The sequence below is a fragment of the Ascochyta rabiei genome, chromosome 18 (genome assembly GCF_004011695.2).
Source record: "Ascochyta rabiei chromosome 18, complete sequence".
NCBI lineage: Eukaryota > Fungi > Ascomycota > Dothideomycetes > Pleosporales > Didymellaceae > Ascochyta > Ascochyta rabiei.
The window spans coordinates 936,558-961,163 of NC_082422.1; the positions used below are offsets into that span (position 1 = coordinate 936,558).

At 50.9% G+C, this 24,606-nt stretch overlaps 10 protein-coding genes across 11 annotated transcripts, besides 2 other annotated features; 5 read left to right on the forward strand and 5 right to left on the reverse strand.

Moving 5' to 3' along the window:
• Nucleotides 1-484: 484 nt before the first annotated feature.
• EKO05_0010117 (uncharacterized protein) lies at nucleotides 485-2,271 on the forward strand (the record flags this gene model as incomplete). The annotated part of the gene is made up of 3 exons (XM_038942911.1): nucleotides 485-589; nucleotides 637-1,037; nucleotides 1,092-2,271. 3 exons carry the CDS (start codon nucleotides 485-487, stop codon nucleotides 2,269-2,271), a joined length of 1,686 nt encoding a protein of 561 aa, XP_038794663.1.
• Nucleotides 1,644-1,681: a tandem repeat.
• Nucleotides 2,272-2,363: 92 nt separating the features above from the next.
• On the reverse strand, nucleotides 2,364-3,284 carry EKO05_0010118 (Acetylxylan esterase; the record flags this gene model as incomplete). The annotated part of the gene is made up of 1 exon (XM_038947009.1): nucleotides 2,364-3,284. One exon carries the CDS (start codon nucleotides 3,282-3,284, stop codon nucleotides 2,364-2,366), a length of 921 nt encoding a protein of 306 aa, XP_038794664.1.
• A 400-nt stretch (nucleotides 3,285-3,684) lies between these two features.
• Nucleotides 3,685-4,152, forward strand: EKO05_0010119 (uncharacterized protein; the record flags this gene model as incomplete). Its single annotated transcript, XM_059637695.1, has 1 exon — nucleotides 3,685-4,152. The coding sequence occupies one exon, from the start codon at nucleotides 3,685-3,687 to the stop codon at nucleotides 4,150-4,152; it is 468 nt and encodes a 155-aa protein (XP_059493678.1).
• Nucleotides 4,153-7,347: 3,195 nt separating this feature from the next.
• Nucleotides 7,348-8,568, reverse strand: EKO05_0010120 (uncharacterized protein; the record flags this gene model as incomplete). Its single annotated transcript, XM_038942806.1, has 2 exons — nucleotides 7,348-7,944; nucleotides 7,999-8,568. 2 exons carry the CDS (start codon nucleotides 8,566-8,568, stop codon nucleotides 7,348-7,350), a joined length of 1,167 nt encoding a protein of 388 aa, XP_038794665.1.
• A 353-nt stretch (nucleotides 8,569-8,921) lies between these two features.
• On the forward strand, nucleotides 8,922-10,667 carry EKO05_0010121 (uncharacterized protein; the record flags this gene model as incomplete). Its single annotated transcript, XM_038947010.1, has 1 exon — nucleotides 8,922-10,667. One exon carries the CDS (start codon nucleotides 8,922-8,924, stop codon nucleotides 10,665-10,667), a length of 1,746 nt encoding a protein of 581 aa, XP_038794666.1.
• Nucleotides 10,668-11,359: 692 nt separating this feature from the next.
• On the forward strand, nucleotides 11,360-13,525 carry EKO05_0010122 (uncharacterized protein; the record flags this gene model as incomplete). The annotated part of the gene is made up of 4 exons (XM_038943002.1): nucleotides 11,360-12,006; nucleotides 12,055-12,270; nucleotides 12,320-12,585; nucleotides 12,636-13,525. The coding sequence occupies 4 exons, from the start codon at nucleotides 11,360-11,362 to the stop codon at nucleotides 13,523-13,525; spliced, it is 2,019 nt and encodes a 672-aa protein (XP_038794667.1).
• A 752-nt stretch (nucleotides 13,526-14,277) lies between these two features.
• Nucleotides 14,278-14,516: a dispersed repeat.
• A 268-nt stretch (nucleotides 14,517-14,784) lies between these two features.
• EKO05_0010123 (uncharacterized protein) lies at nucleotides 14,785-16,287 on the reverse strand (the record flags this gene model as incomplete). The annotated part of the gene is made up of 1 exon (XM_038947011.1): nucleotides 14,785-16,287. One exon carries the CDS (start codon nucleotides 16,285-16,287, stop codon nucleotides 14,785-14,787), a length of 1,503 nt encoding a protein of 500 aa, XP_038794668.1.
• A 2,776-nt stretch (nucleotides 16,288-19,063) lies between these two features.
• EKO05_0010124 (Beta-fructofuranosidase) lies at nucleotides 19,064-20,637 on the forward strand (the record flags this gene model as incomplete). Its single annotated transcript, XM_038943006.2, has 2 exons — nucleotides 19,064-19,103; nucleotides 19,151-20,637. 2 exons carry the CDS (start codon nucleotides 19,064-19,066, stop codon nucleotides 20,635-20,637), a joined length of 1,527 nt encoding a protein of 508 aa, XP_038794669.2.
• A 138-nt stretch (nucleotides 20,638-20,775) lies between these two features.
• On the reverse strand, nucleotides 20,776-21,664 carry EKO05_0010125 (uncharacterized protein; the record flags this gene model as incomplete). 2 transcript variants are annotated; one of them, XM_038943011.1, is made up of 2 exons in its annotated part: nucleotides 20,776-21,105; nucleotides 21,158-21,664. In XM_038943011.1, the coding sequence occupies 2 exons, from the start codon at nucleotides 21,662-21,664 to the stop codon at nucleotides 20,776-20,778; spliced, it is 837 nt and encodes a 278-aa protein (XP_038794670.1). The 2 variants fall into 2 exon arrangements, with proteins under 2 accessions (XP_038794670.1, XP_059493679.1); XM_059637696.1 differs by having other exon boundaries at nucleotides 20,776-21,664.
• Nucleotides 21,665-22,765: 1,101 nt separating this feature from the next.
• On the reverse strand, nucleotides 22,766-24,036 carry EKO05_0010126 (uncharacterized protein; the record flags this gene model as incomplete). The annotated part of the gene is made up of 5 exons (XM_038942853.1): nucleotides 22,766-23,181; nucleotides 23,235-23,366; nucleotides 23,417-23,467; nucleotides 23,516-23,951; nucleotides 24,004-24,036. 5 exons carry the CDS (start codon nucleotides 24,034-24,036, stop codon nucleotides 22,766-22,768), a joined length of 1,068 nt encoding a protein of 355 aa, XP_038794671.1.
• Between the last annotated feature and the right edge of the window lie 570 nt (nucleotides 24,037-24,606).

Here is a 24,606-nt window from a genome sequence, read left to right on the forward strand (position 1 = left end):
TTGTGTCTGAACGCTTGTTTTTCAAGAACCGTCTCTGGCCCATCGGTTGATCGATAGCAGCCTGTGTCAATGACAAAACTTCAGTGACGACTCTTTTAGAGACTTCGCAAGCTGTTGTCTCTCTTTTTGATCTTGGCGCAGCTGCTGGTACTCTTTGTCTTACCCCTGCTGCACTTCCGTCCTTAGTTCACAACTACCCCATGTTAAACATTCTGGAAGGGTGCTTTTGTATCCTACTTTACTCTTTTTGAGATATTTGCAAACATTCTTTAGACTCTTTTGACTGTGTAGACCGAGCTTTCAGCCAGTAATGTGCCGTCGGTTCGTGCTGATGCGTGACGCGGACAGCTAGGTGCTCAATTGGACGAGCACACAACGATAAGGTCGAAAATATAAAAGACAGCAAGGTGCTACAGTTTACAGAAAGACGATTCTTTGTCTTTCTTGTTACTCTAAGAGCACTTTCTTGCTCCCCGCAAACCACATGGCATTCTCAAAGCGAAGAAAGACTGGTGCCTCAAAGGCAAATCCTCAAGAGAAGAAATCCAAAAAAGGACCACTCCCTGTGACAGTACTCTCGGGATTCTTGGTAGGTAGAACCTGTCTTGATATATTTCAGTGCCTGACGTATACCAGGGAAGTGGAAAGACAACCCTACTCCGCCATATTCTCCAGTCACCAGACCATGGACTTCGCATCGCTGTGATAGTGAACGACATGGCTTCTGTGAACATAGACGCCAACCTCGTTACAAGATCAGCAGACTCGCGCGGCAAGAAAGACAATGGAGAGATTCATGTAAAAGAGAAGGTGGTTCAGATGCAGAACGGATGCATCTGCTGTACGCTTCGTTCCGACCTCCTGACGGAGCTGGCTCGATTAGCGTGGAGCGATGACGGCTTTGATCACGTAGTTATAGAGAGCTCTGGAATTAGCGAGCCTCAACAGGTTGCGGAAACGTTCACTGCGGAGCTTACCGAAGCGATGATCGATGCTGAAGGCATGGAGACAGAAGAGAAGGAGATTTTCGCAAAAGTGTAAGCACTGCTTGATACCCTAATCTAAAACCGCTTACGCTGACAGAAATGCAGTGCGAAGCTTGGTGGCCTAAAGTCCATTGCTAGCGTCGATACCATGGTCACTGTCGTTGACGCCTTCCGCTTCTTCTCCGAGTTCGACACCGCCGAGTTCTTACAAGACCGCTTTGGTAGAGAGGAGGTACCCGAAGAAGACCAGCGTACTATCTCTGATCTTTTCGCCGATCAGATTGAGTTCGCCAATGTGATCATCGTCAACAAGGTCGATGCTGTGGACAAGCAGACATTAGGCAGAGTCAAAGCCTACGTTAGGACACTGAACCCTACAGCAAAGATTATCGAGTCCAAGTTCTCTAGAGTTGATGTCAGAGAGATGTTGAACACTGGTGTCTTCAACTTCGGCGAGGCAGTCGCCAGTCCAGGCTGGCTCAGAAGTCTGCACGAGATGACCGTTATGGATGTCCAAGGTAGGAAACGCGTAGCGCCCAAGCCAGAAACCCTTGAGTACGGCATCGGTAGCTTTGTATACCGTGCTCGCCGTCCGTTTGACCCACTTAAACTTTATCGGCTAATCGAAGGAAAATTCATCCTGCTTCAAGAAGAGCCTGAAGATGATGAAGACGAGGAGGAAGAGGAGGATGATGCTTCCGAAGACAGCGCGAGCAATGCTGACTCCGTCTCCGATGAGAACACTGCTTCAGCAGGCTCCGACTCGGACAAGGTGACCGATGATGGCGACGACAAACCACCAATGTCTGATAAGGAGATTCTAGCGAACAAGAAGGCCTCACCTTACTTTGCTGGCTTGCACCGCAGCAAAGGTATCTTCTGGCTCGCTACACGCCCCTTTCAAATGGGCTCCTGGTCAACCGCCGGTGCGATGCTGACCCTCGGCTCCGAGATGCCATGGTTCTGCTGTGTGCCTGAAGAGGACTGGGGCGCCGATGCTGACACCGTTGCCGCTATCCGGAAAGATTTTGAAGGCGAGTGGGGTGATCGGAGACAGGAACTGGTGTTCATTGGGGAGAAGCTTGATGTCAATGGGTTGACCAAGATGCTGGATACGTGTCTGTTGAGTAGAGCGGAGATGAGGAAGTGGGAGAAGGTCATGTTTGACGGTAAGATGGGTGAGGACGCCAAGGAAGAAAAACTGAGCGAGATGTGGAACGAAGAATATTGGGCCGAATGGGCAAGGACGGATGAGGAGGACCATGAGGGACATCACCATCACTGAAGTAGCTTGCTATTTCAGAAAAGACAATAGTTTTTGTAGAAGAACTTGAGTTCATTTGTGTGACGTCTCCATGGAATACACCACATTAGCCTTCAACCGCTCTTCCTCGAGTAGCACTTCTTGTCTTTGCACTTGAGGTCGAAGTAGTTGAGCACTAAATCGTCCTGGTTGGGAATGTTGTGATCCACACCCTCCGCAGTGTAAGCCTCAAATTTGCCAGTCTTACCATACGTATACCTCGTCCAGCCCGTCAAAGGAGTGTTTGGTGTTACGTCCGTAGGCTTATCACTGATTCCAAACACACTGGTCCACTGCTTGATCTCCTCCTTTACATTCTGCGGATACAGAACCGTGTCGTTCAACCCATGGAATACCTGCATCTTTGGCCTGAACCCCTTGTAGCCTGGATACGCACTCTTGACGATCTTCGCCCACTCAGGACCAGTCTTGATGATCTTGCCTGTCGCACACGCGTCGCTCCAAACATCATAACCATCGCCGGCGAAACACCCGAAAGCGACGCCTGCCCATGCACTGCCGGCTGCGAACACGTCGGGGTAGCTACCGAGCAGCACGTTTGTCATCATGGCACCAGAGCTTGTGCCCGTAACGAATACGCGGGAGGCATCTGCGTCGTACTTCTTGATTGCCCAGCGTACCATCGAAACAATGCCGAGTGCATCGCCGCCGCCATTGTGCGTGAGTGATTGCTTGCTCGAGACGTCCCAGCATTGGTCCGCGGCGTTGGGGGTATCGGGATAGATGGAGATGAATCCGTATGTGTCGCCGGCAGAAGCCCAAGAACGGTAGTTGAAGACATCGAGAGCTGTGCCGTGGCACCAGTGGGGTGCTACAAGAATGGGAGCATTCTTGGGGAGATTTGCTGGGACGTAGATATATCCGGTGACGTTCCGCGGATTTGGACCAAAATTGAAAATCTGAGTGAGGTTGGAGGTGAGAGCTTGTGTAGTGCCTACTGCTGCGAGGAGCAGACTGAGAGATTTGAGGAGCATGATGGTGCGTTGCTCGTAGGAACTGTAGAACGACGGTCTCTCTACTTCATATAGCTTTATTTGACCGGGCGAGCGGGACGAGCTAACGGCAAACCTATAATGGAGCCGTAGTGTACGATCATTTCTAAAGAGCGTTGGTCTTCACTCGGCTGTACCTGAACGCCAACATACTGTTCCGTGGCTCGAAGAGGAAAGGTCAAAAGTGGGGTGGCAAGTCGTTGGTGCGCATTTGTTGTCCTGCTCAGCGTCGTTCTTGTACTCCCTTCCTCTTTAGGTTACGGAGCAAGCGTTCCTGATGAGCTTCCCCACAATTCTTCCGGTTACACAACCGTCTCCATCGCCTTTGCGGACCGTCTAGGTCGAAGGCCAGAGTCAAAATTTGCCTGGCGTCAGGTGGCGAATGAACACGAGCCTCGCAAACGGAAAACGTGCATGCAATTTCAAACATGTGTCATTGCGGATTCTCACGCTCACCAGGCCAGGCCGACTTAGGTGTATGAACACATTATTCACTGGTGGTCTATGTGTCACCATTGCGGTCCCGACGGCTGTCCAGCAGCTCCAAGAGAAGTCAGGTACGATAACCACACAACCACACAACCAAACGCCATTCCAAGGTGGATCTCTGTATCAGCCTTCCAGTACTCTGTGTTCAGTATTTTGGGTAACTGAGTTGAAAGTCGTATGCCTCCAACGAAGTCATTCCAGAGAAGGTACCACTCGGCCTTCCACGTCTAGTCCTGAGTTCACTTTCCAAACAAGAATCTCGGATCCGCCGACACTCATCCAAAAGGACTTTCCTGTGCGCTATCTCTTTTCGGACCAACCTTCTCTTTCTCCACCAAGCATGCCGTTGCACTCACGCTAACGACTATACATCCCATAACCTCGCTCTCCCTGATTTGCAGCCCAACGACAGCGTTCGCTCCTTTCTCAATAGCATCTCTTGTCATTCTTCCGATGGCTTGATCTCTTGCTTGATACAGGACTCATGTCAGAGGCTTTGCCTCACCCCACGAGCCTGTGATGCTGCTTGATAATGATTTGAGGAAGGACTTTGGGGCCTTGTGTGTAAGAGAAACGGTTCCGTGTATAGCGCCGATGACTTGAGTTGTAGTGTAGCCGGGAAGAAAAGGCGTTGTAGAAACTAGGATTGAGGGTGTTAGGCTGCGCAGAATGTTGCCAGTAGTATATATTGAATGGGTCTGATCGAGTTGTGTTGACTCAACAATCTTGGAGCCGGCATGCCAGCTCGGCATTCGACTATGTTTGACTGGCATGGTCGAGCGACGATTGGTCAACATGCTGGTTTTGCTGAATCGGCTTGAATAGGGTATACGACCGTTGCGATGAGCGATGAGCAATGAGTTGCTTGACGAAGTGATGGCGTTGCAATTGAAAACCTCGACGACCGGCGCACCGCAACGGTTATGATGTGTTGCAGTCATGACGTTAGTCGCGTACTGAAACATAGACAAGGCGACTCTGCGGCTCAGGCTGCCTCCCAAGACATGCTTGAACATCTAAGCCGCGATAAGCTGCAAGCACGCCGCACAGCTCCGTGCTTCATGTTCTCGACAGTTCTAGTGCTGTTAGCCCGAAGTGCATGGCGAATGCAGCAGTACGAGCTGTTTCGTCGTTGTAGTGTGTTTTGGCAGGACGAGGCGGGTTCAGGTCGTTGAAGCGAGGCTCTGTGACATAGAATGTCACAGGCGCCGCGATCACCTCCGCTGACAATGGTAGCAAACCGACAAGAGTAACTCAAGACCATGTCAGTGGCTTGACATCACAAGTACGAACAGTTGACTCAATGCAAGTCAAGAAGTCGACACCTTTTGTATACCGTTTCTATGGGCATTCTGTGGCGAGCAATATAGGAAGTCACTCTTTGGAAGTGAGCTCGTACAGTAACTTGAGTTGCTTGAAGCCAGTCTGAAAGCACAAAATGTCCCTCTTCTCTTCGGCAAGAATATTCATAAAATACATAAGAGCGTTTAACATTGATTGTCGATACGTTAGGTCGGTGTCTTCGTTTATCATTGAACACGAAGGCGATGTTTCTGGAGACAATAATAGCGGGCAATTGGTGAAAGCAACAGCCAGGAAGCCTAGCATATACGGTTGAGCCAGCAGATGTGTGTGTAGCGAGATGGAGGACAGTCGATGATAGTGGTTCAGAAGCGCCAGATTGTTTCGAAGGTCGAGTCGTATGACATTGGGTAAAGGGTAGACGCACTGGGACGTAGCGCGTATTGACAATGAACGGCAAGAAGTGCACGCCGAAAGAATGTCGAGGGTTAGGCGGGTGACGTCGTCCGAGAAAAAACGGCGGCTTCAAGCCTGAAGTGCGTGAGTAAGTGGTCGTAATTGAGCACCTCCTCGTACAAAAAGATCTCGCCATCGTGTGCGTTGATCCGTGATAGGAAATGACAGATGACAGGCATCGAACGCGGTCTGAGGGTATCCCAACAGTCACCAATATTGATGTGATCAGTTGGCAGATCCACAGTATCTCGTGAGAGCATGCTCTGTTGCCCAGTACGAAGAGACATTTGCGTATCGAGGTAAACGATCATGGTCCAAAGATGACAGCGAAGGGCTCTTTCGCGAGCGATGGCAAGGTCGCTGTAACCTGGCATCTATTCTTTATGCAGGACTATCATCATAGATAGCCGTACAATTATACCCATCACGTTTCAACATGTATCGAGTGTCCAAAAAGTTGCGGTGGTTGCTTGCTTGGCCACTACCATTAGACGTAGTGTGCTTATAGCGGTAGTTATTGGGCGAGACATGTACGTCGTCTTTGCCAGACAAGCTTCGCTTGGGTACAAAAATTCCGCCGCAGTTGCGTTACTACTATCCGCAGTGTGTGCCCTATGTCCTACTGCGTATGCTCCGAGGCTGAGAACCGCAAGACATTGCGCAAGCCAACTCGGGTCTGCGTTCTCTGGCTGTCTCCAGAAGTCTGCCAATCTAACGTGGAAATTGGACTCGTCGAACAAGGGCAACGAAGGGTGGAAATATTGAAAATACCTAGCAACCAAGGATGGTACATCTGCAGGGAAGCGCTGTAGAAGTTCCTGCACTTGATATCCTGACGCATAGCGCGCCGATCCAGGACTGCCAAAGGGGTAATTACCAGGTAACGCGAAGTCGCTGGAGCAATCCCCGTCAATGTGGTTCTTGACAGCGACCGCGAACGGGGTCGATCGGAGAGTACCCAGTGATACCATCTACGTAGTGTCAATTAGGACACTAAAACTGCATGGGTTGGACAAGTCGACATACTCGGTCTAAGATGGCTCTATAATGAGTCGATCCTCTCTTACGCAGGTACCATGTCGCTACTACCCACTCAGGATCCTCCCAGTCGACGCAAAAGGTACTTCCGGGTGTGGTCGCTCCGTCGTTTGCCCGAGTGGCTGTTGAGGTGGCTGAGGTCTATGTGTGTACATGCATGTTGCATCCACTCCAAAGCGACAGCATCGGCTACAAGGCTGTTTTTAGTCGCACTTGACCTTCAAGCGATGACAACGAGTACATGACAAGCATGTTCGATCGCGTTTCTTGAGTCGACCCTGGACGGTGGATGTGGCAGGTGTTGTTACTAGGGTATCGTCCAGAGTTGTCGAGTCGCTACCATTTAAAGATGGATTGTTTTTTTGGTCTTCATCATACGTACATTTAGCCGCTGCACGCTTACAGCGTGTGCAATTCGGTCTGGCTTTGTCGCATTTGCGTTTAGATTGGCGGCACCGTGTGCAGGTTGCGACTTCCCTAGCCTGCTCCATATCTGTATTTCTTACTTGTAACTTTGTGTACTACACAGGAGTGTTGGTGATAGTCCGGCCAAGTCTGCGGGCAAGCTATTTGTTTTTATATAGGTAGGGGGAAGTATGGAAGCAATTGTGGAGCATGAAGAGTTGCGGGCGTGTTAACACCGACGCTACTTGTGCGGCCGATCACGTCTTCCCTCTTTGCGATCAGCACGAAAGGAATGACGAGGCAGACTAGTCTTACTATGATGCTTGTAAATACCTTCACGCCTGGATTACAAGGCCTAGCTCTCGGATCTAGGAGTCTTTCCAGCCACGTTCTCGTTTTCGAAAAAACCAATTCCATCCTTCGTCGTAGCGTTCAGTCTCTCCAAGATGTACTCGCCCGCCCTAATAGGCTTCCATTTGCTTTCTTCTCCTTCAGAGAGACAAGTCGGCAAAGTCTCAACAAGTGTGTCGTAGTTCACACTGAAGAAAAACGGAACACTATACCGCGCTTCTGTGCTTCGATTCACGACCCTATGCACGGTACTCTTGTACAGCCCGTTCGTCCAGCGCATCAGGAAGTCTGCAACGTTCAAGATAAGAGAGTCAGGCGGCGGAGACGCGATATGCCAGTGTCCAGAAGGCTTGAGGATCTCCAGGCCGGGAACGGAGGAGGGAAGGAGGAGTGTGAAGCACTCGTAGTCAGAGTGCGCGCCGAGACCAATTTGCTCCTCTGAAGACGCTGGCGAACATGACAATAGAGGACTCCTGGGTGGGGGATAATACAAGAGGCGAGCTATGCCGCCGGGATGTGTGGTCATTGGGTCGAAATATGTTTCTTCCAAATTTAGGGACAGTGCGAATAGGCGAAAGAGGTGACGTGCAAGCTCGAGGACCTATGGCAATGTCAGTCGCTTGCTGCCATTGCGGTGATCCATCGTACGACTCACTGCACTATAGTATTCTTTGACAGCCGCATAGAAGCCTGGCAGTTCATCTTCCTTGGGCCACAGATTACCGTTTCCTGGAGTCCCATCCAGATTGGTGTACTTGCCATCGCCCCCAGTTCTATCCATGCCTGCTTCATACGAAAAGTTGAAGACTTCTTTTGTTTCCAGATCGCCAGCAATCGATGTATACTCGCTTGGCTCCCAGCCAAGTCCTAGCTTGCTTCTTTTTGTATGCAGCTTCTCTTTCTGCTCAATACTCAATTCATGCATGAAACGCTTAGCTTGATGCAAGATGCCATCCCGTGCAGATTTAGGCACGCCGTGGTTGGTGATGTAGAAGAAACCAGAAGTTGTGCATGCCTTCCGGATCTGGTTTGCTACACTCTGTCGCTCAGCCAGTGAAGCCGAAAATGAAGGCGATATGTCAATGGCTGGTACTGTGAATTCTTCATCTGTTATGGAAGCTATTGATGCAAGTCGGGATTGTAGATAGGCAGCAGCGCCCTCTCGCGCTTCTTTGTACGTTGTCGAGGCGTGAGAGCTGGGTGCTGCAACCAAGGGTGATGCCATTTCGTAGTGGTCGAAGTCCGCAGTCCTTGGTCAAGCTACAAATCTGGTACTCGTTCGTCCAAGACGAGCTTTGTTGGTTGAGTAGTGAGTGTGATGTCTGGTGATAAGCGCTAAGCCATATGACTGGTTGAGCTGACATAACCTAAAGTGGGGTAGCTTCTCAAACAGTGTGTCTCATGTCGTCCTACATGAACGTCCTCACGATTTCAGATGCCGCCAAATACGAGCTTCTACAACTTCAATATGGACTTGCTTGGTGCGGGTATCGTCGGCGGTCGGTAATACTTCGGAACTCCGATACCGGAACCAGATGTTACTTGATTAAACACGAGATCCCCCTCGTTCAAGTCACCATGAGCCGAGCCACAACTATGAACGCCCAAAACGACACCAGAATCTTCACCAATGGCCGTATTTTCAGTGATGGCAAGATCGCTGCTGATGCTCAATGGCTGTCGAGCATGGTTGTACGCGATGGCAAGATTGCGTTCATTGGACCTAATGATGCGCCAGAGATAGAAGCTCTGCGACGGCAGGAGTCAGATATCGAGATCAAAGACCTACAAGGACGACACGTTCTTCCAAGCTTCATCGATGCACATATGCATCTGCTGATGCTAGGGCAGTCTCTCCATAAGGTGAATCTAGATGGATCGAAAGATCTAGAAGAGATTCGATCAAGGATCTCAAAGTATGCCAAAGAGAACCCGCATAAAGAGAGGATTTTGTGCATGGGATGGATGCACAGCATGACCAACGGGGAAGCAAAGGCGAGCTTGCTTGATGATCTGGATCCACGACCTATTTATATCGACTCCAAAGACATACACTCCGTCTGGTGTAACAGTGCCGCTTTGAAAGAGATGGGCATACAAGAGATGGAGACCCCGGCTGGTGGAATCATAGAGCGGGATGAGAACGGCGTTGCGTTGGGCTTGTTGTCTGAGGCGTGTGTGTTGCTGATTGTATGGCCGTATCTGGCTGAAATTTTACCAATGGAGGATAAGACTGCGGCGCTACAGGCGGCGATTGATGCATACCATGCCGTAGGATGCACCAGCTGCATTGACATGGCGATGGACGAGAATGCGTGGGCAGCAGTTTTGGAGCTACAGAAAACCAAAGGTGGCTCTTTGCCACTTCGAATTGCCGCTCACTGGTGCATACTGCCTGGTGACAGTAAAGAAGATCGCTTGCGGCAAGTTGAGCGTGCGATTGAGCTAAACCGCCAGTTCAACAACGACACAAGTCCAGATTTGAGAGTTGTGGGGATCAAGATCATCTGCGACGGCGTCATCGATGCTTGTACAGCGGCTCTAGCGAAGCCATACACGTCTAATGGCCACTTCGAAGGTCCGATTTGGACGCCAGAGATGCTGGACCCTGTGGTAAAACGGGCAGCCGATGCAGGTCTGCAATGTGCTCTGCACGCCATTGGTGACCAAGCCGTACACAACGCCGTCAACGTACTAGAGAAGCATGGCAAGCCTGGACAACGACATCGCATCGAACATCTGGAGCTCACAGCCCCAGAGGATGCGAAGAGACTTGGAAAGCTAGGCATCACAGCGAGCATCCAACCCGTTCACTCGGATCCGGCCATTCTGCGTGCATGGCCGAAGCTGCTTGGGCCGGAGCGCGTGAAGCGTGCATTTGCGTACTCGGAGTTTGCGGACCATGGTGCTGCGTTAGCGATAGGTTCGGACTCGCCTACTGCACCCTACGCACCTCTACCCAACCTGTACGTTGCGACAACGCGCAAATCGGCCAGGCAGCCTGACGCAGGTGATGCGCCAGTGAACGGCAACTTTAGACTGGAGCTGGCGCAGGCTGTCAGTGCTGCCACCAGTGGTGCCGCATATTCTTGCTTCGCAGAGAAGAGGGTAGGGAGCTTGGAGCTGGGTAAGATGGCAGATTTCACAGTGATTGACACAGAGTGGAAGCAGGAGGAGTTGCTCCATGCGAAAGTGAAGGAAACATGGTTTGGGGGGGAGGCAAGTGTACGAAAGCCGCACCGACGCCCCGGCCCCCCCATGTCGAGGAAGGAGCAACGAGGCAAGCAGATGTGGCAGTCACGACTGGTTAGGTCACTAAGATAGACAACAATCAGAGGCTCCACAGGCTTAGCTTCAACTTCAACGTACTGGAGAGTTCGTGATGGAAACGTCATCTTGAATAGGCTAGCAGATATCAGCCTCGCAAGCCACATAGCCAGCCTTGACTCGGCTGGCGTATGTGCACGTAAACAAGCTAAGATGGAGAGATCCCCGACCCTCAATGGCCTTCGCATAGGACATGGCTGACGGTACCCATCATCTCGGACCCTCGTCCTACCGCCCGTCAGCCCGGGCGCCTAAGCTCCTCGTGAAAAAGGTGGGTCTCACGGCTATCCACATTCAGGTCGTACAACATAGCGTCCACGCCGTGCAGCAGCTTCACAAACCGCCGGCTTAAAAGCGCCGCTGCCAGCAATGTCCCATCGTACAGCGCGCTCAGCAATAGTCCAGCGCTTTGTCGGGATCTTCTCCATCCAAGGTTGAGGGCGCATGTTCCCCAGCTGGATGAACAGCAACCCGACACTCTGGGACAGCAGCTCAAAACTCTCACACTTCTAATACCAATCAGGGCTGGCCGTCTCTCCTTGGCGGGACGCATCACTTGCGGCCCACCATCCTTCCATGTCTTCGAGTCCTCGTGCATGCAGTGAGCTTGATGTCACTAGCAGTGGCTTCTTGATGCTGGACTTTGTCGTGGGCGTTGTGCGAAGTTGGAGAACTCTCGTGCGCGCATCATGTCGCTAGCCCCACCAGGAGCGGACCCCTCCAGCAGCGGAGCGGCAGCCGGGCTCCTGTCGAAGACATGCCAGAACTGCTTCTCGCTGAAGATTCGATGCGATCGCACCCAGCGCCAGGACATCTGCGATCGATGCGCCCGCCTGGGCAAGAGCTGCGTCTTCCGGCCAGCCCGCAGGCGCGACAACAGCGCTAAGCGCGACTCACGCATCCACGCCCTCGAGCAACAGGTCAAAGACCTGCTTCGACTCCAGCAACGAGGCCCCCTTGCGCAGCAGCCCCTCCCCGAGGGCACCGCCAGTGCTGCTTGTCAGAGCTCACCTCCCATTGCTGGCGACGGCGACATTATCGACGACGATGTTGTGTCCATTGAGAGGGCGACGACGCTCGTGGACATGTACAAGACAGACATGATGCCACACTTCCCCTTCGTCATTATCCCTCCGTACACCACTGCCGCCGACATTCGACACTCCCAGCCGTTCTTGTTCCTTGCAATAGTGTCAGTTGCTTGTTTTCACGATCTGCAGACGCAAGAAAAGCTATACCATCGCTTCAAGTACATGGTCAGCGAGAAGGTGCTTTATGGTGGAGACGAGTGTCTGGACCTGCAATACCTGCAGGGGCTTTTGGTCGCACTGGCCTGGTAATACGACTCGTGTACGTCGAAAGGACATGACTGATTTGTCGAAAGGAACCAGTTCCACGGACGATCGAAGAACTACTCGCAGTACCTCCAGCTCGCTATCTCGATAGCCGTGGACCTTCGCCTCGATCGCAAACCAATACATCAGAAGCTCAACGAAGGCAGCAAGCGAGACCCAATCGCAAAAGCGAACTATGTAGGCGCGGGAAACTCGGGCTCAGCCGAGCAGCGAGCGGCTGCAGGCGTCTTCTACATCGCATCCACGTGCGTTGTACACGCTGTGAACAAGTTGGCAACAGCTAACCAGTCACAGTATCGCAAAATTGCTGGACAAGATGAACACTTTTGCTTGCACGCCATTCATCGAGGGAGGATGTCTGTCCTTGCAACAGAAAGCCGAATATAGAACAGACAAGGACCTTTACCATGTCATTCGCCTGCAGCGTATCATCGAGAACATCGACCAGATTGCCAAGGCAGCTCACCATTCGGAAGCTGAAGCTCATTCATCTTACCTACGCGTGCGAGCGGAACTCGAAGAGTTTAGAGTCTACCTATGTTCTGATGTCAGCGATAGCCGTATGTGCTTCTACCAAGAATATCGGCGCACTTACTGACACCTCATCCAGATCTGTTGTTTATGCAATTTCATACCGCAAAGCTTTTTCTATATCAAGTCGCCTTCTTCGAACGAAATCTGCAACAGTCTCCATACCTACATCTCAACATATTGTGTGAAGGGCTGGAAGGTGCTAAATCCTTCCTCGACCTGTATTTGTGGCTACCTCCAAAGTCAGAGATGGCCCTTACCAATATCGAGTGGATACAGCTTTCCTTTGGTGTGACACTTGCTGCAAAATTTTCCATCGTCAGTAGGAACCCACACGTCGAAGAGCGGGCTCGTGAATTAAGACACCGACTCAACATTGACCACGTCTTCCGACACTTGGCTTTGCGGATTGGCGCACTGGTTGGAAGGGCTGCAGAGGGCGACAAGAGCAAGGACATATTCTATTACTACGAACAGCGAACCCGCAAGATCCAAACTTGGTACGAGAAGATGATACGAGCCACCGGTACAACGAGCCCTCCACAAATTACCACTCATCAAACACTGCCGCCTCATGCTCAGCCACAAATACAATTACCATCTCCAGCTACGCCATCCGGTGTGCCGGTATCCACAACCTTCTCGCATCAGCAACCACAAGGTTATACAGCACCCATTAATTACCCCGACTACTTGTCTCAGAATACTGGTCATCAGTCTATGCCGCCACCCATGCAACCTCCGCCCATGGAGGCTGTAGGCATGGCGCCAGTAAGTTCATACCAGCAATACAGTCCTACGCCTGCCCTCGCGTTCCCAGATCTCATGATGGCACAAGGCTGGGATAGCATGTTTGCTATCCCCATGGAGAAAGACGCACTTCTCGATGTGAGCCAGGGTTACGGCCTGGGAATGGCCAGTCCGCCGAGCGAAGGGTCATCATGGGCTGAGAGCCCTGCTAGTCAGTAGAAGAAGCACAAACTTATGTCTGCAGCGTGCAATCTATCCTTAGATCCTGACTCTCAACTATGGGCGTCACGCCGAGTGAAGGCCGCGCACCATCCCGCTGCAAGAAGGGACTGGTTGCAGGCAATGGAAGTTTTCAACATGGTAGCTCTTTTGGCTTCACGGATCGAAGTTGCGATCTCAAGGCGGACCTCCGTAGTCGCAATTTCAGCGACGCCACTCATAGCGTACCAACTACCGTGGTGTTGCGCAGATGAATCGAGGAGTTCATGAAGTCGAACGCTTATAAGTAGCGGATCAAGATAACTTCCAAGCCCGCAGCTCATTTTCACCCCATGGATATCTACTGAATATGAAGGTGGGGGGGTCAATCTACAGGTTCAGTCGGAGCGTTTTCGTAATCGGAGTATGACAAGAGGGCACCGGTGCCAGACCTCAGCCGTTGTGCAAACCAACAACGAATTCCAGCTGCTTGTGGAGCCCTGCATCTATTGCATCTGAAAGCCGCCGACGAGCCACGTCGGTGCACTACACAATTCTTCTTATAAACACCATATTGCGTACACACGACCTTTAAGCTAAGAATCTGGAGCTCTACAGAGTTGCTAAGCGGTATTGTAAAAACGCAAACAAATTTACAAAAAGGTCTGGTTTGCGTTGTTGGTTGCGGCTGATAGTAGTGTCGAAGCGTAAATGCCACGTGGCTTATCGGCGACTCTCAGAAGCAGTAAGGTCCCCGGTTGTTTTATGCATAGTATGGTCTCCGGCAAGAGTACTATGTAGAGTCCCGTGGCTAGTGCAATGTAGATGAAAAGCAGAGGCTTGGCAAGCCCAATTCCGAGGTTATCTTGGCTTTACACCAATTAGCAGACATCTCCTCTCTTTGTTATCTGCAACAGCATCTGTGCGCACTCGTTATAAACATTAATAGGCATTTCTGCACAAGACCCACCGCACTGGCCATGGGACTCTACATTTGCCGGGGACCATAGTAATTATTTGTTCAAGCACATAATTCGGTCTGGTCTAATCTTTTTGCATTTTAAAATTAATCAAGCCGCGCAAACATAGGGATTTGTATCGTCATATTATGGCGTTATAACAGAAACCCATCATGCTCCATACAGCCCTAGCAGACCTTGCAGCTGATGTGTTTTAGACAAAAGGATTTCTCGAATTTTCAGAGGCTTGCAATTTTATGTTCGTGTACACTTGTGTAGTACTTTGTTATATACTATCTACGCAATTGAAGAGCTATCCTACTAGCGAGCGGCCGGGATCGCAAGGTGGTATCCAGAGAAGAGTCCAATGGGATCCACTGCAGCTTTAATCTTCTGCAGTCTCGCAAAGTTGGCACCATACAGTCTGTTACTCCATTCCTTCAGGCTGAGCTCCGAGTTGACATAGTTGACGAAACTGCGGAGAGGGGCCGACTTCTTCAGCGAACTCTCAAACGGCTTCATCAGAGTCTGCATGTACGCGAGACCGTCGCTCGGCCATACGCCCGAACCTGCGACACCGTCGACGCGTATAAGCCAAAGGTTCTTACCGTGTGCAAACGATGTGTCGCTGTCGGCGATATCGCGACTGACTCCGCCCCACAGGTCGAGGAAGCCAGTGCCTGTGAGGTCGGTGCGGTTCAAGGAGTGGTAGTTGTCAAACAGCGCTTTCGCCTGCTTCAGCGTCAAAGGATGGTCGTTCGTTGTAGTCCAAGATTGAACGAGCGAGGCGCGGCCGCCAAGTGCTCCGCCAGTCGGCTGGTTCATACCAGGACCTACGGCAGCTACTTCCGAGTCCCAGAACGAAGGAATATCAGTCTTTGTCAAGTTGAACGTAGGGGCGATAGATTTCAACGATTTCACAAGCGGCGAGAAGGCTTTGTCGAAGGATGCTTCGTCTCCGTAGAAGAAGCCAGCTGATGAGAAGTCGCTCAGCGTGAGGCGGAGAGAAAGCTCATCCGGCGCCTGTCCATCGACGACCCACTTTTGGATTGCCAGAAGAGCAGCAGACGCAGTAGCGGTGCTCACATCGCCAAGATTAAGGGAGTAGCTGATAGCTCCGTCTCGAGGAAGCTCGTATGTCTTTGTTGTCGTAGAGAGCGCGATACCGAAACTGGGGCCGGCACCCTGAGCTGCCCAAAGTAGGTCTGATCCAGGGCCTGCCGTCACAACCGATCCGTTGTAAAGCATGTACTCGATTGAAACCAGGTTGTCCACAGGCGTTTTGAGGAATCTGGACGTCGTGCCAAATCCGCCACCCATGCTGCTGCCTGTGAGACCGACGTGGGAACCTCGTACATGGGGGAAGTGGCGACGATGGTTGTCCCAGAGGTACTTGGCCGTTGGTCCGACGTTTGCTCCTCCGCCAAATGTGAGCTGGTTTGTAGCGTTGTCGAATTTGAGCTCGGTAAATGCAGCCACATCGACGACCAGGTTGCCGGGGTTGCCAAAGCTGTAACCCTGGAAGGAATGCCCACGGCTGATAGTAGACACCTTGACTGATGCGTCGCGAGCACAGCCCAGAGCCACGGCGACTTCGTCTCTATTCTGTGGGAAGGCGACAGCAACCGGCTCTCGCGGAATTCGGAACTGGAATGCAGCGGTGTCGTTGGCCCAGGTGCTGTCTGTTGAAATCGTGGCCTGTACACCTCCGTTCTGGAGACATGAGTGGATGCTATCGGCCTTGCTCGTCTTGCCCAATACTAGTGCTGGAGTAAGACATAGCAACCCAAGCAGTCCATGTTTGTAGTGTTCTGGAGGCGCCATCTTCTAATAGCTGTGGCAAATTCCTTCTGAGACGAGGAAAGAAGACCCGGTTGCTAACTTAGCAGTTGAGTTGAGTAACAGACCAGGGATTCTTCATCTCTTTAAGCATCTGTCCATGCGCACAACACTCGGCGTAATAACCGTTGCGGAAGAACTCACCTCAACGGCCGCCATTTAAAACTGTAGGAGCCGACGCATTCGCGGCGCTTGAGCATGATAGACTATCTCCGGCTCGGTACAATATCAGCCAAGCCTTGACTGTGCTTAGACCTTCTACACTTGAGTCTTGTAAGTCGTGAACTAGAAGCTCCTTTGATTGGAATGTTCTCGACCAGACGTTGCGTCAAATTTGCCATGCGTCGTACCTGATATCGAAACTGTGGATCAATCCTTCGTGCAATGACATTCCTATTGCGGCGACACGCCCGGCGCTTCTCATGGGCCCAAGGAAATTGGCCCCCACGCTGAGCCATGGTACTATAAGGTGCCTTCTGTGATTTCTCAGCGATTGTTCAGCAATAGAAGGATCGTGCTTCGGATAAATATTGAACACGATGTTGGAAATCTAAGGAGCAGACCCCCTCGTTGGAATGAATGCTTGTCAAGACTGACGTCTCGGGCTATTTCCTCGAAAATCCTACAGTAAGACCGGTAAGCTACGGTTCTGGGTTCGGACGTCGTTGAAGGCGTGGCACTACCAGGCGTTTGCGTGTTCGGACTTCACACTACTTGCGGTGCTTTATTAAGCACAGTTACCGTGGACTCGATGGGACAGGACGCCTGCTTTCACCAAAAGCATAGATGGTCCAACACGTTCCTAGACGCTGCTGTTCTCTCGTTCATGCCCGAACTCAGCAGTATCGATTCGCTATCCACGACCCCACGGTGGCGCATGCCACCTGAGGATGAGATTGACCCTTATGTCGACATCGTAGGTAACCCTCTGCTTGTTGGGATCACTCCAGTACAGCTTTTGGGTCTTGGTTTGAGGGGCAGCGAGCTGTTGTGGAGCAAAAGATGGTTCATCGAATCATTGATCGTATTCGTTGTGCTTGTGTCTCTGTATGGGTTGAGACGGACACGGCAACGATTTCTGTCACTCCACTCGTCAACCAAGATTCAGCGACAGAACTCGGCACCCATGTTGCGATAGCGTTGTGAGCAACGCCCACATGAGGCGTTACTGCTTGTTTCCACGTCGAGCCGGGGTGAGCTCCCTTTTCGATTACGGCCGGCAGAGTCATGAAAGTAACAAGACATTCTGTATTGTGTACGGCAACTGGCGGTACCCGGAGGTAAGGTGTCGTCTATCTTGTCGTCTTCTCCATCCCGCTTGTCTCTTTCGATTTTTCTGGTACGATCTCTATCCACGAAGAGGAAAAAATTAATCCAGATCAGATCAGCCGTATGGAATTCGACCGTGAAAGACATCCTTTCTTCAGAAGATTGCTAGAGGGTGGCAATCGCTCCGGTATTGTGTTTCATACACTCGGTACCAGTCTCCAGCAGTCTTGGCATGTGTTGCCATGTCACCGACAACGACCAGCATCCCATCGCCACGCCTCAAACTTCGTCTCCGAGTATTCGACTTCGACATCGCATGGAAAGTTTCGACAGCGTCAGAGCCTATCCTGCTATGGCAACAGGACGCGTAACCAGAGTGGAATTTCTGGTCTACTTACATACAACGCCGAGCTTTGGAGCAGATATCGGATGATGCGAAAACAAGAGGGCATCGCTGACAGTCCTTGCCGCGGACGTGTCGGCGGCTTTGTCTCGCAATTACGGGAGCAGCCGGCCAACACAAAAGAGTCTCACTGTCTCCACAACTTAGGTCCTTGCTTGAAGAACCGGCACCACTCCGGCCAGCCTCCAAAAATGAACCGAGTTTTGCCTTAAAGAGATGGGCAGGACACAGAAATGAAATACTTTACCTGGTATACTGGTTTTCAGTTAAGCAAAGATGATAGCTCCGCGACGAAGATCAATCGAGAGATGGAATCATGTTCGAATGCAACCCCGCATGTTGGGTTTGTCGATGGGGTCCCCTAATGCACCAGCCACATGCGGGCTCAACGCTCGATCAGCTGCAGCTCGCTTTGCAAACGAGCTGTCGACATCATTGCCTGTAAACTACACATCGAGTCCGCCAGTCCTGCACAGGTGGCAAATTGTACAAATACGCATTCGTGCACATGGCTGACGCTGGATAGTCCAATACTAGATCACGACGCAGTCTTCTGGGGAGCGTGTAAAGAACCGCATACGCTCATTCTCCCGTGTATTCTACCGACGACCTGGTTGGATCGAGCATCACAGATTCGAGAGATGTCCGGGAACACAGGCCAAGCTGTGCGTCTCCACGTTTGCGGGGCATGTCGTCACAGTATTGTGCGTTCTGGTCGAGTGACTTGCGCCCGAGTACGGCGGATGTTTTCCTATAAGTTGCAATGATATTCCGACATGAACGATTCTACAGACTGGGTCGATTTGATTCAGACCTACCGATAACATGCCTTCGTATTTTTCGTTGCTTGGGACTCTCGCGAGCCTAGCGTCTCCTGGCTTTTCTCAAGATGTTTCTAGTCTAGCTTCAGCGTCTTCAAGCGCAGGGTCTTCTCCGTCGGCATCATCATCAACAAGTGTTTCGCTGTCCACGACTTTCTCTCAAGCCAATGTGCCCACCGGTACACCTTTGCCGGGTAACTATGGGGGTGAATACCGTCCACAAGTACACTTCAGTCCACCACAGGGGTTTTTGAACGATCCTAACGGCATGTTTGTTTTGGACGGTATCTATCATCTGTACTACCAGTGTAAGTTGTCCTGTTTCAACAAGTTGATGTTTGCTCACCCACAACAGATAACCCTACAGCCAACATAGCAGGCGAACAGCACTGGGGCCACGCCACTAGCAAGGATTTGTTCACCTGGACCAACCAGCAGATTGCCCTCTTCCCTGGTTCGGAAGATGAGGGCATCTTCTCAGGATCTGCTGTGGTCGATAACAACAATACCTCTGGCATGTTTGGAAATCAAAAAAATGGAGTGGTTGCAATCTATACCGTCAACACCCTTCAAAGGCAGACCCAAGACATCGCCTTCTCTTACGACGGAGGATACACTTTCGAAAAGTACGAAAACAACCCTGTGCTGGAGCCAGGTGGCACCAACCCCACCCAATTCAGAGATCCCAAGGTCTTTTGGTATGAGCCGACCAACAGTTGGGTGATGGTGGCGGCTTATCCTGTCGACTTCGAAATTGGCATCTTCTCGAGCCCCAATTTGATCGACTGGACACCGACGAGCAACGTCTCGAGAATTGGTCTGTCCGGCCTTCAGTACGAATGTCCGAACATGGTCGAAATCCGCATCGACAATGCCACTGATGGTCAGCCGGAATCTCGTTGGGCTATGATAATCTCAATCAATCCTGGCGCACCTCTCGGTGGCTCTATCACACAGTACCTCCTTGGTGATTTCAACGGAACTCATTTCGTGCCCGATGACGCACTTACTAGGCTGACTGATTTCGGCAAGGATAATTACGCAGGCCAGTTCTTCTATGGTATTCCGGCGGATCAGGACCAAATCAGCATAGCCTGGGCGAGCAACTGGCAGTATTCCGGCGTAGTACCGACTGCGGGCGAAGAACTTGGCGATGGCTTCCGAAGTGCCATGTCTGTTGCTCGCGGTCATTACCTGAAGAATCTGCCTAGGCAAGGTTTGACCATGGTACAATATCCGATTGGTATCAAGAGCATCATCGAATCCGAGCTTGCATCTAATGGCTCGCTTGGTAATGGCAGCGTCCTTATCGACTACTCGCAGGTCGAATCTGGAGCCTTGTACTTTGAAGCTAATATCACCGGTCTCTCCGGTAGCGACTCGCTCGACGGCACCTTGAACTTCACTCTCCTCTCTTCCGTGTCAGGCGAGTCAGTTTCGGGTGGTATGATCCTGCCTGGTGATTCGGTTGTCTGGCTTGATCGTGGCAAGACAAATGGCTTCGATCACCCCCTGTTCACGGATAAGTTCTCGTACGGAGCGTTGTACGACCCCAACGGGGATGGCGCTTTCCGCCTGTCTGGCATTGTCGACAGGTCCATCATTGAGCTCTTCTTTAACGGAGGTGAGGCCGCCGCAACAAGCCTCTTCTTTCCAACGAGCCCGCTAGATACTATGATCCTAAGAACAGCTGGCCTAAATGAGACAGTGACTGCTAGCGTCGCAGTTTGGTCTCTGAAGGCTACATGGCTTAACCAAGCCGATTGGAATGGCACAGTGCTGGGAAATGTTACGACCAACACAAACTCCACTGCATCGCGGAGGTCTACGAAGCTCTTCTAGGTTGGTATCAGTCGCATAGATCATGCACTTGACAGTAAACAAAAGTGTCCAAGTTCGAAACTGCTATATGCATTGCCCTTGTGGTTCTTGTATGCCAAAGCGGTTTCCCGGCAAGCCGTTTTGATTAAACAGGCCTATTCACATAAGAAACACCCATCTCATGACTCCCATAAACATCGAGATATCCATCAGCCATCGGATCAAACTAGGCCTTGATCTCCCTTGCAGATACCATTCGTACGTCGATGCCCATGCTGCATTCCCACCGCGATCAATCACATCCCCATGACATGGGATAATACTCTCAACATCCCACTCTGCTACACGTTTTGCGTCCCGGCGCATCTGGGCATAATTCACGGTTGCAATATAGTATATCAATCGCTTGAACCACACTGATCCAGGATTCGCGCGTTTGGCAAACTCTCGCGACCCAGCACCTTGATCTGACGATGATGTTACGTATTGCTACGAGCTTATGTCAGCTTGTACAGAATCGGGCCATAGGACAGTGAGCTACCTCAGTGCACGGTAGGTTCATCATCAGATCCGATTGTATGAGCGTCTTCGTCGGCTTGTGGTACCATGCAACGCAGTACGTAATGAATCCCTCGAACAACACTGTCTCAACGTCTTGTGTAAACCCAAATTCTTTCTCCGGCTTCATCATGCTGTCGCCGTAAATCCAATCCCATTGGATGTCCGTGCGCTTGCCTTCGAGACCCGGTACACCGATAGCCTTCGCTGACGGCCAGACTTTGAGGTACTCCTGAATGTACATATGGTGTCCAAGGTCACTAGCAATGAGGTGCACGCCGCCGAGTTGGTCTAACTTTTCGCGTATCAACGGTTCCAGTTGAATAGGATTGAGAAGTAGTATACGACCATCATGTAGGTGAATCGCGGTGGCTCGGTTGCCGACAGCGATAAATTTGCGGTATCCCAAAGGTGCGAAACGATTGAAACGCGTGGTGAAGGTTGTGATATTGGGCGAAATGCTCCGGACTGACAGGCCGGTAGTGGCCATATTCACAGTTTACCTAAATTACCACTTTCAAACAGTTGTTCGAATTTTGAGGAGAGGCGAAATAGATACTATCAAATCGTAGAGCATTTGTGTACACATGCAAAGCAAACCTTATTCGTATTCGGTGGCTATGTTGCTGCGTGCTACCGCCAATGACTCTAGAATGTCGTCATCGGCACGTGTCCAGCCGCAGGCAGCTTTATAACCTTGCAAGTGACCTCTGGCCCACTTTTTTCTGATGGAGAAATATCCGTGTCAGTTTACTCGATGGGACATGTATGCAGCAATTTCATGTAATCATGCGCTACATGGATTGCTATGTTCCCACTGGGATGTCGCTCTTGAAGAATCAATCGCACACGGTTCAGATCTGCGTCTGCAACGTTCCGTACAGGAGTTTTATGTATTGATTTCCTTGTCATATGCTATGAATACATACTGTTACTTTCGAGTAGCTTCGGGTGGTCCAGTGGATAGCTTTTTCTTGATCCGGTTACTCTTCCGAATACTGCAATCTGGATTTTGGTAGAGATACGATCAGAGTGGGCATCTTATGAGCAGGACATGCCTTCGTGCTGTCCGAGTTAGTCAGGCTCCTGCTGGATCTATGCTTGTGAAAGCCTAAAGAGTTTGGACTGACCGAGAAGGTGGGACTGCGTGAAAGGTGAAGGCTTAAAAAGTAGATGAGAAAGCAGTGGTGAATTGATGAGGTATAGGATTTTAGGCAGGATGCAAGAGCTGCTTCCGCCGGTGCAATCGCATAGGCTCGTCACATGCGCCTTTACCACAATTATTCACTCTTTGCTCACTTGCTTCTCTGCCACCAGATGTTGTAGCAACGGCCTGTTCTCTGCGCGAGCATGGCGGGGATGGATAAAGACCTGTACGGAACGTAATAGATAGCAGCGCGGTACCACTTCAATCGTGATTTAGACGACTGCATCGTAGCAGCAAAGGATATCTTGTACATGTGGCAAGCTCAGGACCGATAAGAAAGGTCCCCTCAGCTCAGGTTCAATTTTTCGTACCAAGGAAAAGCACAGATGACTACAATGAGTAGAATTAAAAACGTGTGAAGAAGGCTTCGACCTTCACACTGGGCTAGGCTGCAGATCTACTGCTCTCTGTACCCTCTACGAAGTGCGTAGCAATTGTGGTCTCGACATGAATGCATATCTTCCCATTCGATTCGTTCGACACGATTGGAGCGCCCGACTCCACCGACATGCCGCCAGTGACAAGCGAGTCTTCCGAGTCGTTTGGTGTATGTCTTGTTAGCCGTGGTGACATTACACTTGCCGTGTGAGCGTTTGAATGCGTATCAATGGGCTTGCGGCGATCTAATGTGAGTTCGTAGTGTCTACCGTAGCTGCTCGTGGGATTTCGCGTGTTGCCGCCAATGAACATGGATCGCAGAGCCGGGAGGCAGGACGCGATAATTGCTATGGCGGTCTCCACCATTGAGACGGTGCAGGTCAACATTGTTTCATTGCGGTGGGAGTAATAAGCTCGGATGACTGTCGCTGTATTAGTACCAAAGGCGGTGCTGTAAATCTCGAGGATCGCTTACTGCTTGCGATGATGACAAAGACGCCGAGGGCAAATATTGCGGCGACACCAAGCTTCTGCTTGAGCTTCATTTGAAGGTTCATGACCATGGTGATAGGAAGAGAAATGATGATGGCGTCGCTAATGATGTTGACTGGCAAAGGTCAGTGGGAATGAGACTTTGGTCGAACAAGACTGCCTTACACAATGAAGTCATCCAGTAATTAGCTGAAGCTGCATTTGGATCACATTGGTCTGTCTGTAGTCAATAACAACGCTGAGACTCACAGAATCGCATCTTACACTTTGGATCAACTGACCACCTCTTGTCGTATGGATAGCACTGGAAGAGGATGTCGAAGAAGATGATGAGGAATGTAACGGTTAAACCGGCAAGAGCAAAGTTGTAGATGGTGATCAACCTCGAACCTGGTGCGGCAAGGCGTTTGTAGAACAGTACAAGCGCAAACTTGACGGCCCAAAGAGAGACGACATATAGGACAGATCCAGGCACTATCATTTGCATAATGCCTTTGAACTTGTCCGGAGAAACACTTGCCATATCACCAAGACCCAGGTTCCACATATGTTGCTGAATGCTCAAGTCGCCGATGAGGCACAGCAGAGCCAGCACAATGAGACCATCTTCAATCGCTAGACCACCAAATTTGGCCCATCGCGTATACATGCGAAGACAGACAAATGGAACTACGGCAGCAGTACAGACATACCAAGATATCTACGAGATTGATCAGCGATTGATTACAAAGGTCACAGCGAACAACACATACTACCTGGCCTGTGCCAGATTTGTTTGATGCCATAATGGCAATCTCGAAGTCGGCAAGGGCTCTAAGCTGCGTGATTGAGAAGTTGGTATGGATCAAAAAGTCAGAGCATGGTGTGGTCGTGCGACAGGGCGGTTGCGAATCTTGCGGACTCCTGAGGAGGTATCTATTTTACGATGGTTCGTGTACCGGTAGACTCGAGCACAGCGTTCCGCCCGTATCATTGACTAATGGTCGTGCATGAGCGACCGTATTTGCTGAAACCTACCTTGCCGAGGGATCGACCACGAAACGCTTGCTGGACCAGTACAACCTCGATCGAGATGGCCTAATTACTTCGCAAGGAACAGGGTAGAGCCTCGTCCGGAACGTTGCCGTGAAGAGCATGTTCTGCACTCAAAACGGCAACCTACCGCTGCAACTACCGTAAGAACGGGTGGTATCCACTTCCATCCCGCCTGCATCCCCAGCCTTTAAGGTGCTGATTCGGAGAGATACCCATCGCACAGGTACGATTGACAGCTTCGCAGATAGAGCGGCGCACACCACGTGGAATAAGTTCCGTGGTTCTTCGCAGGGTCAACAAAGTTACTATTGGTGGAAGCG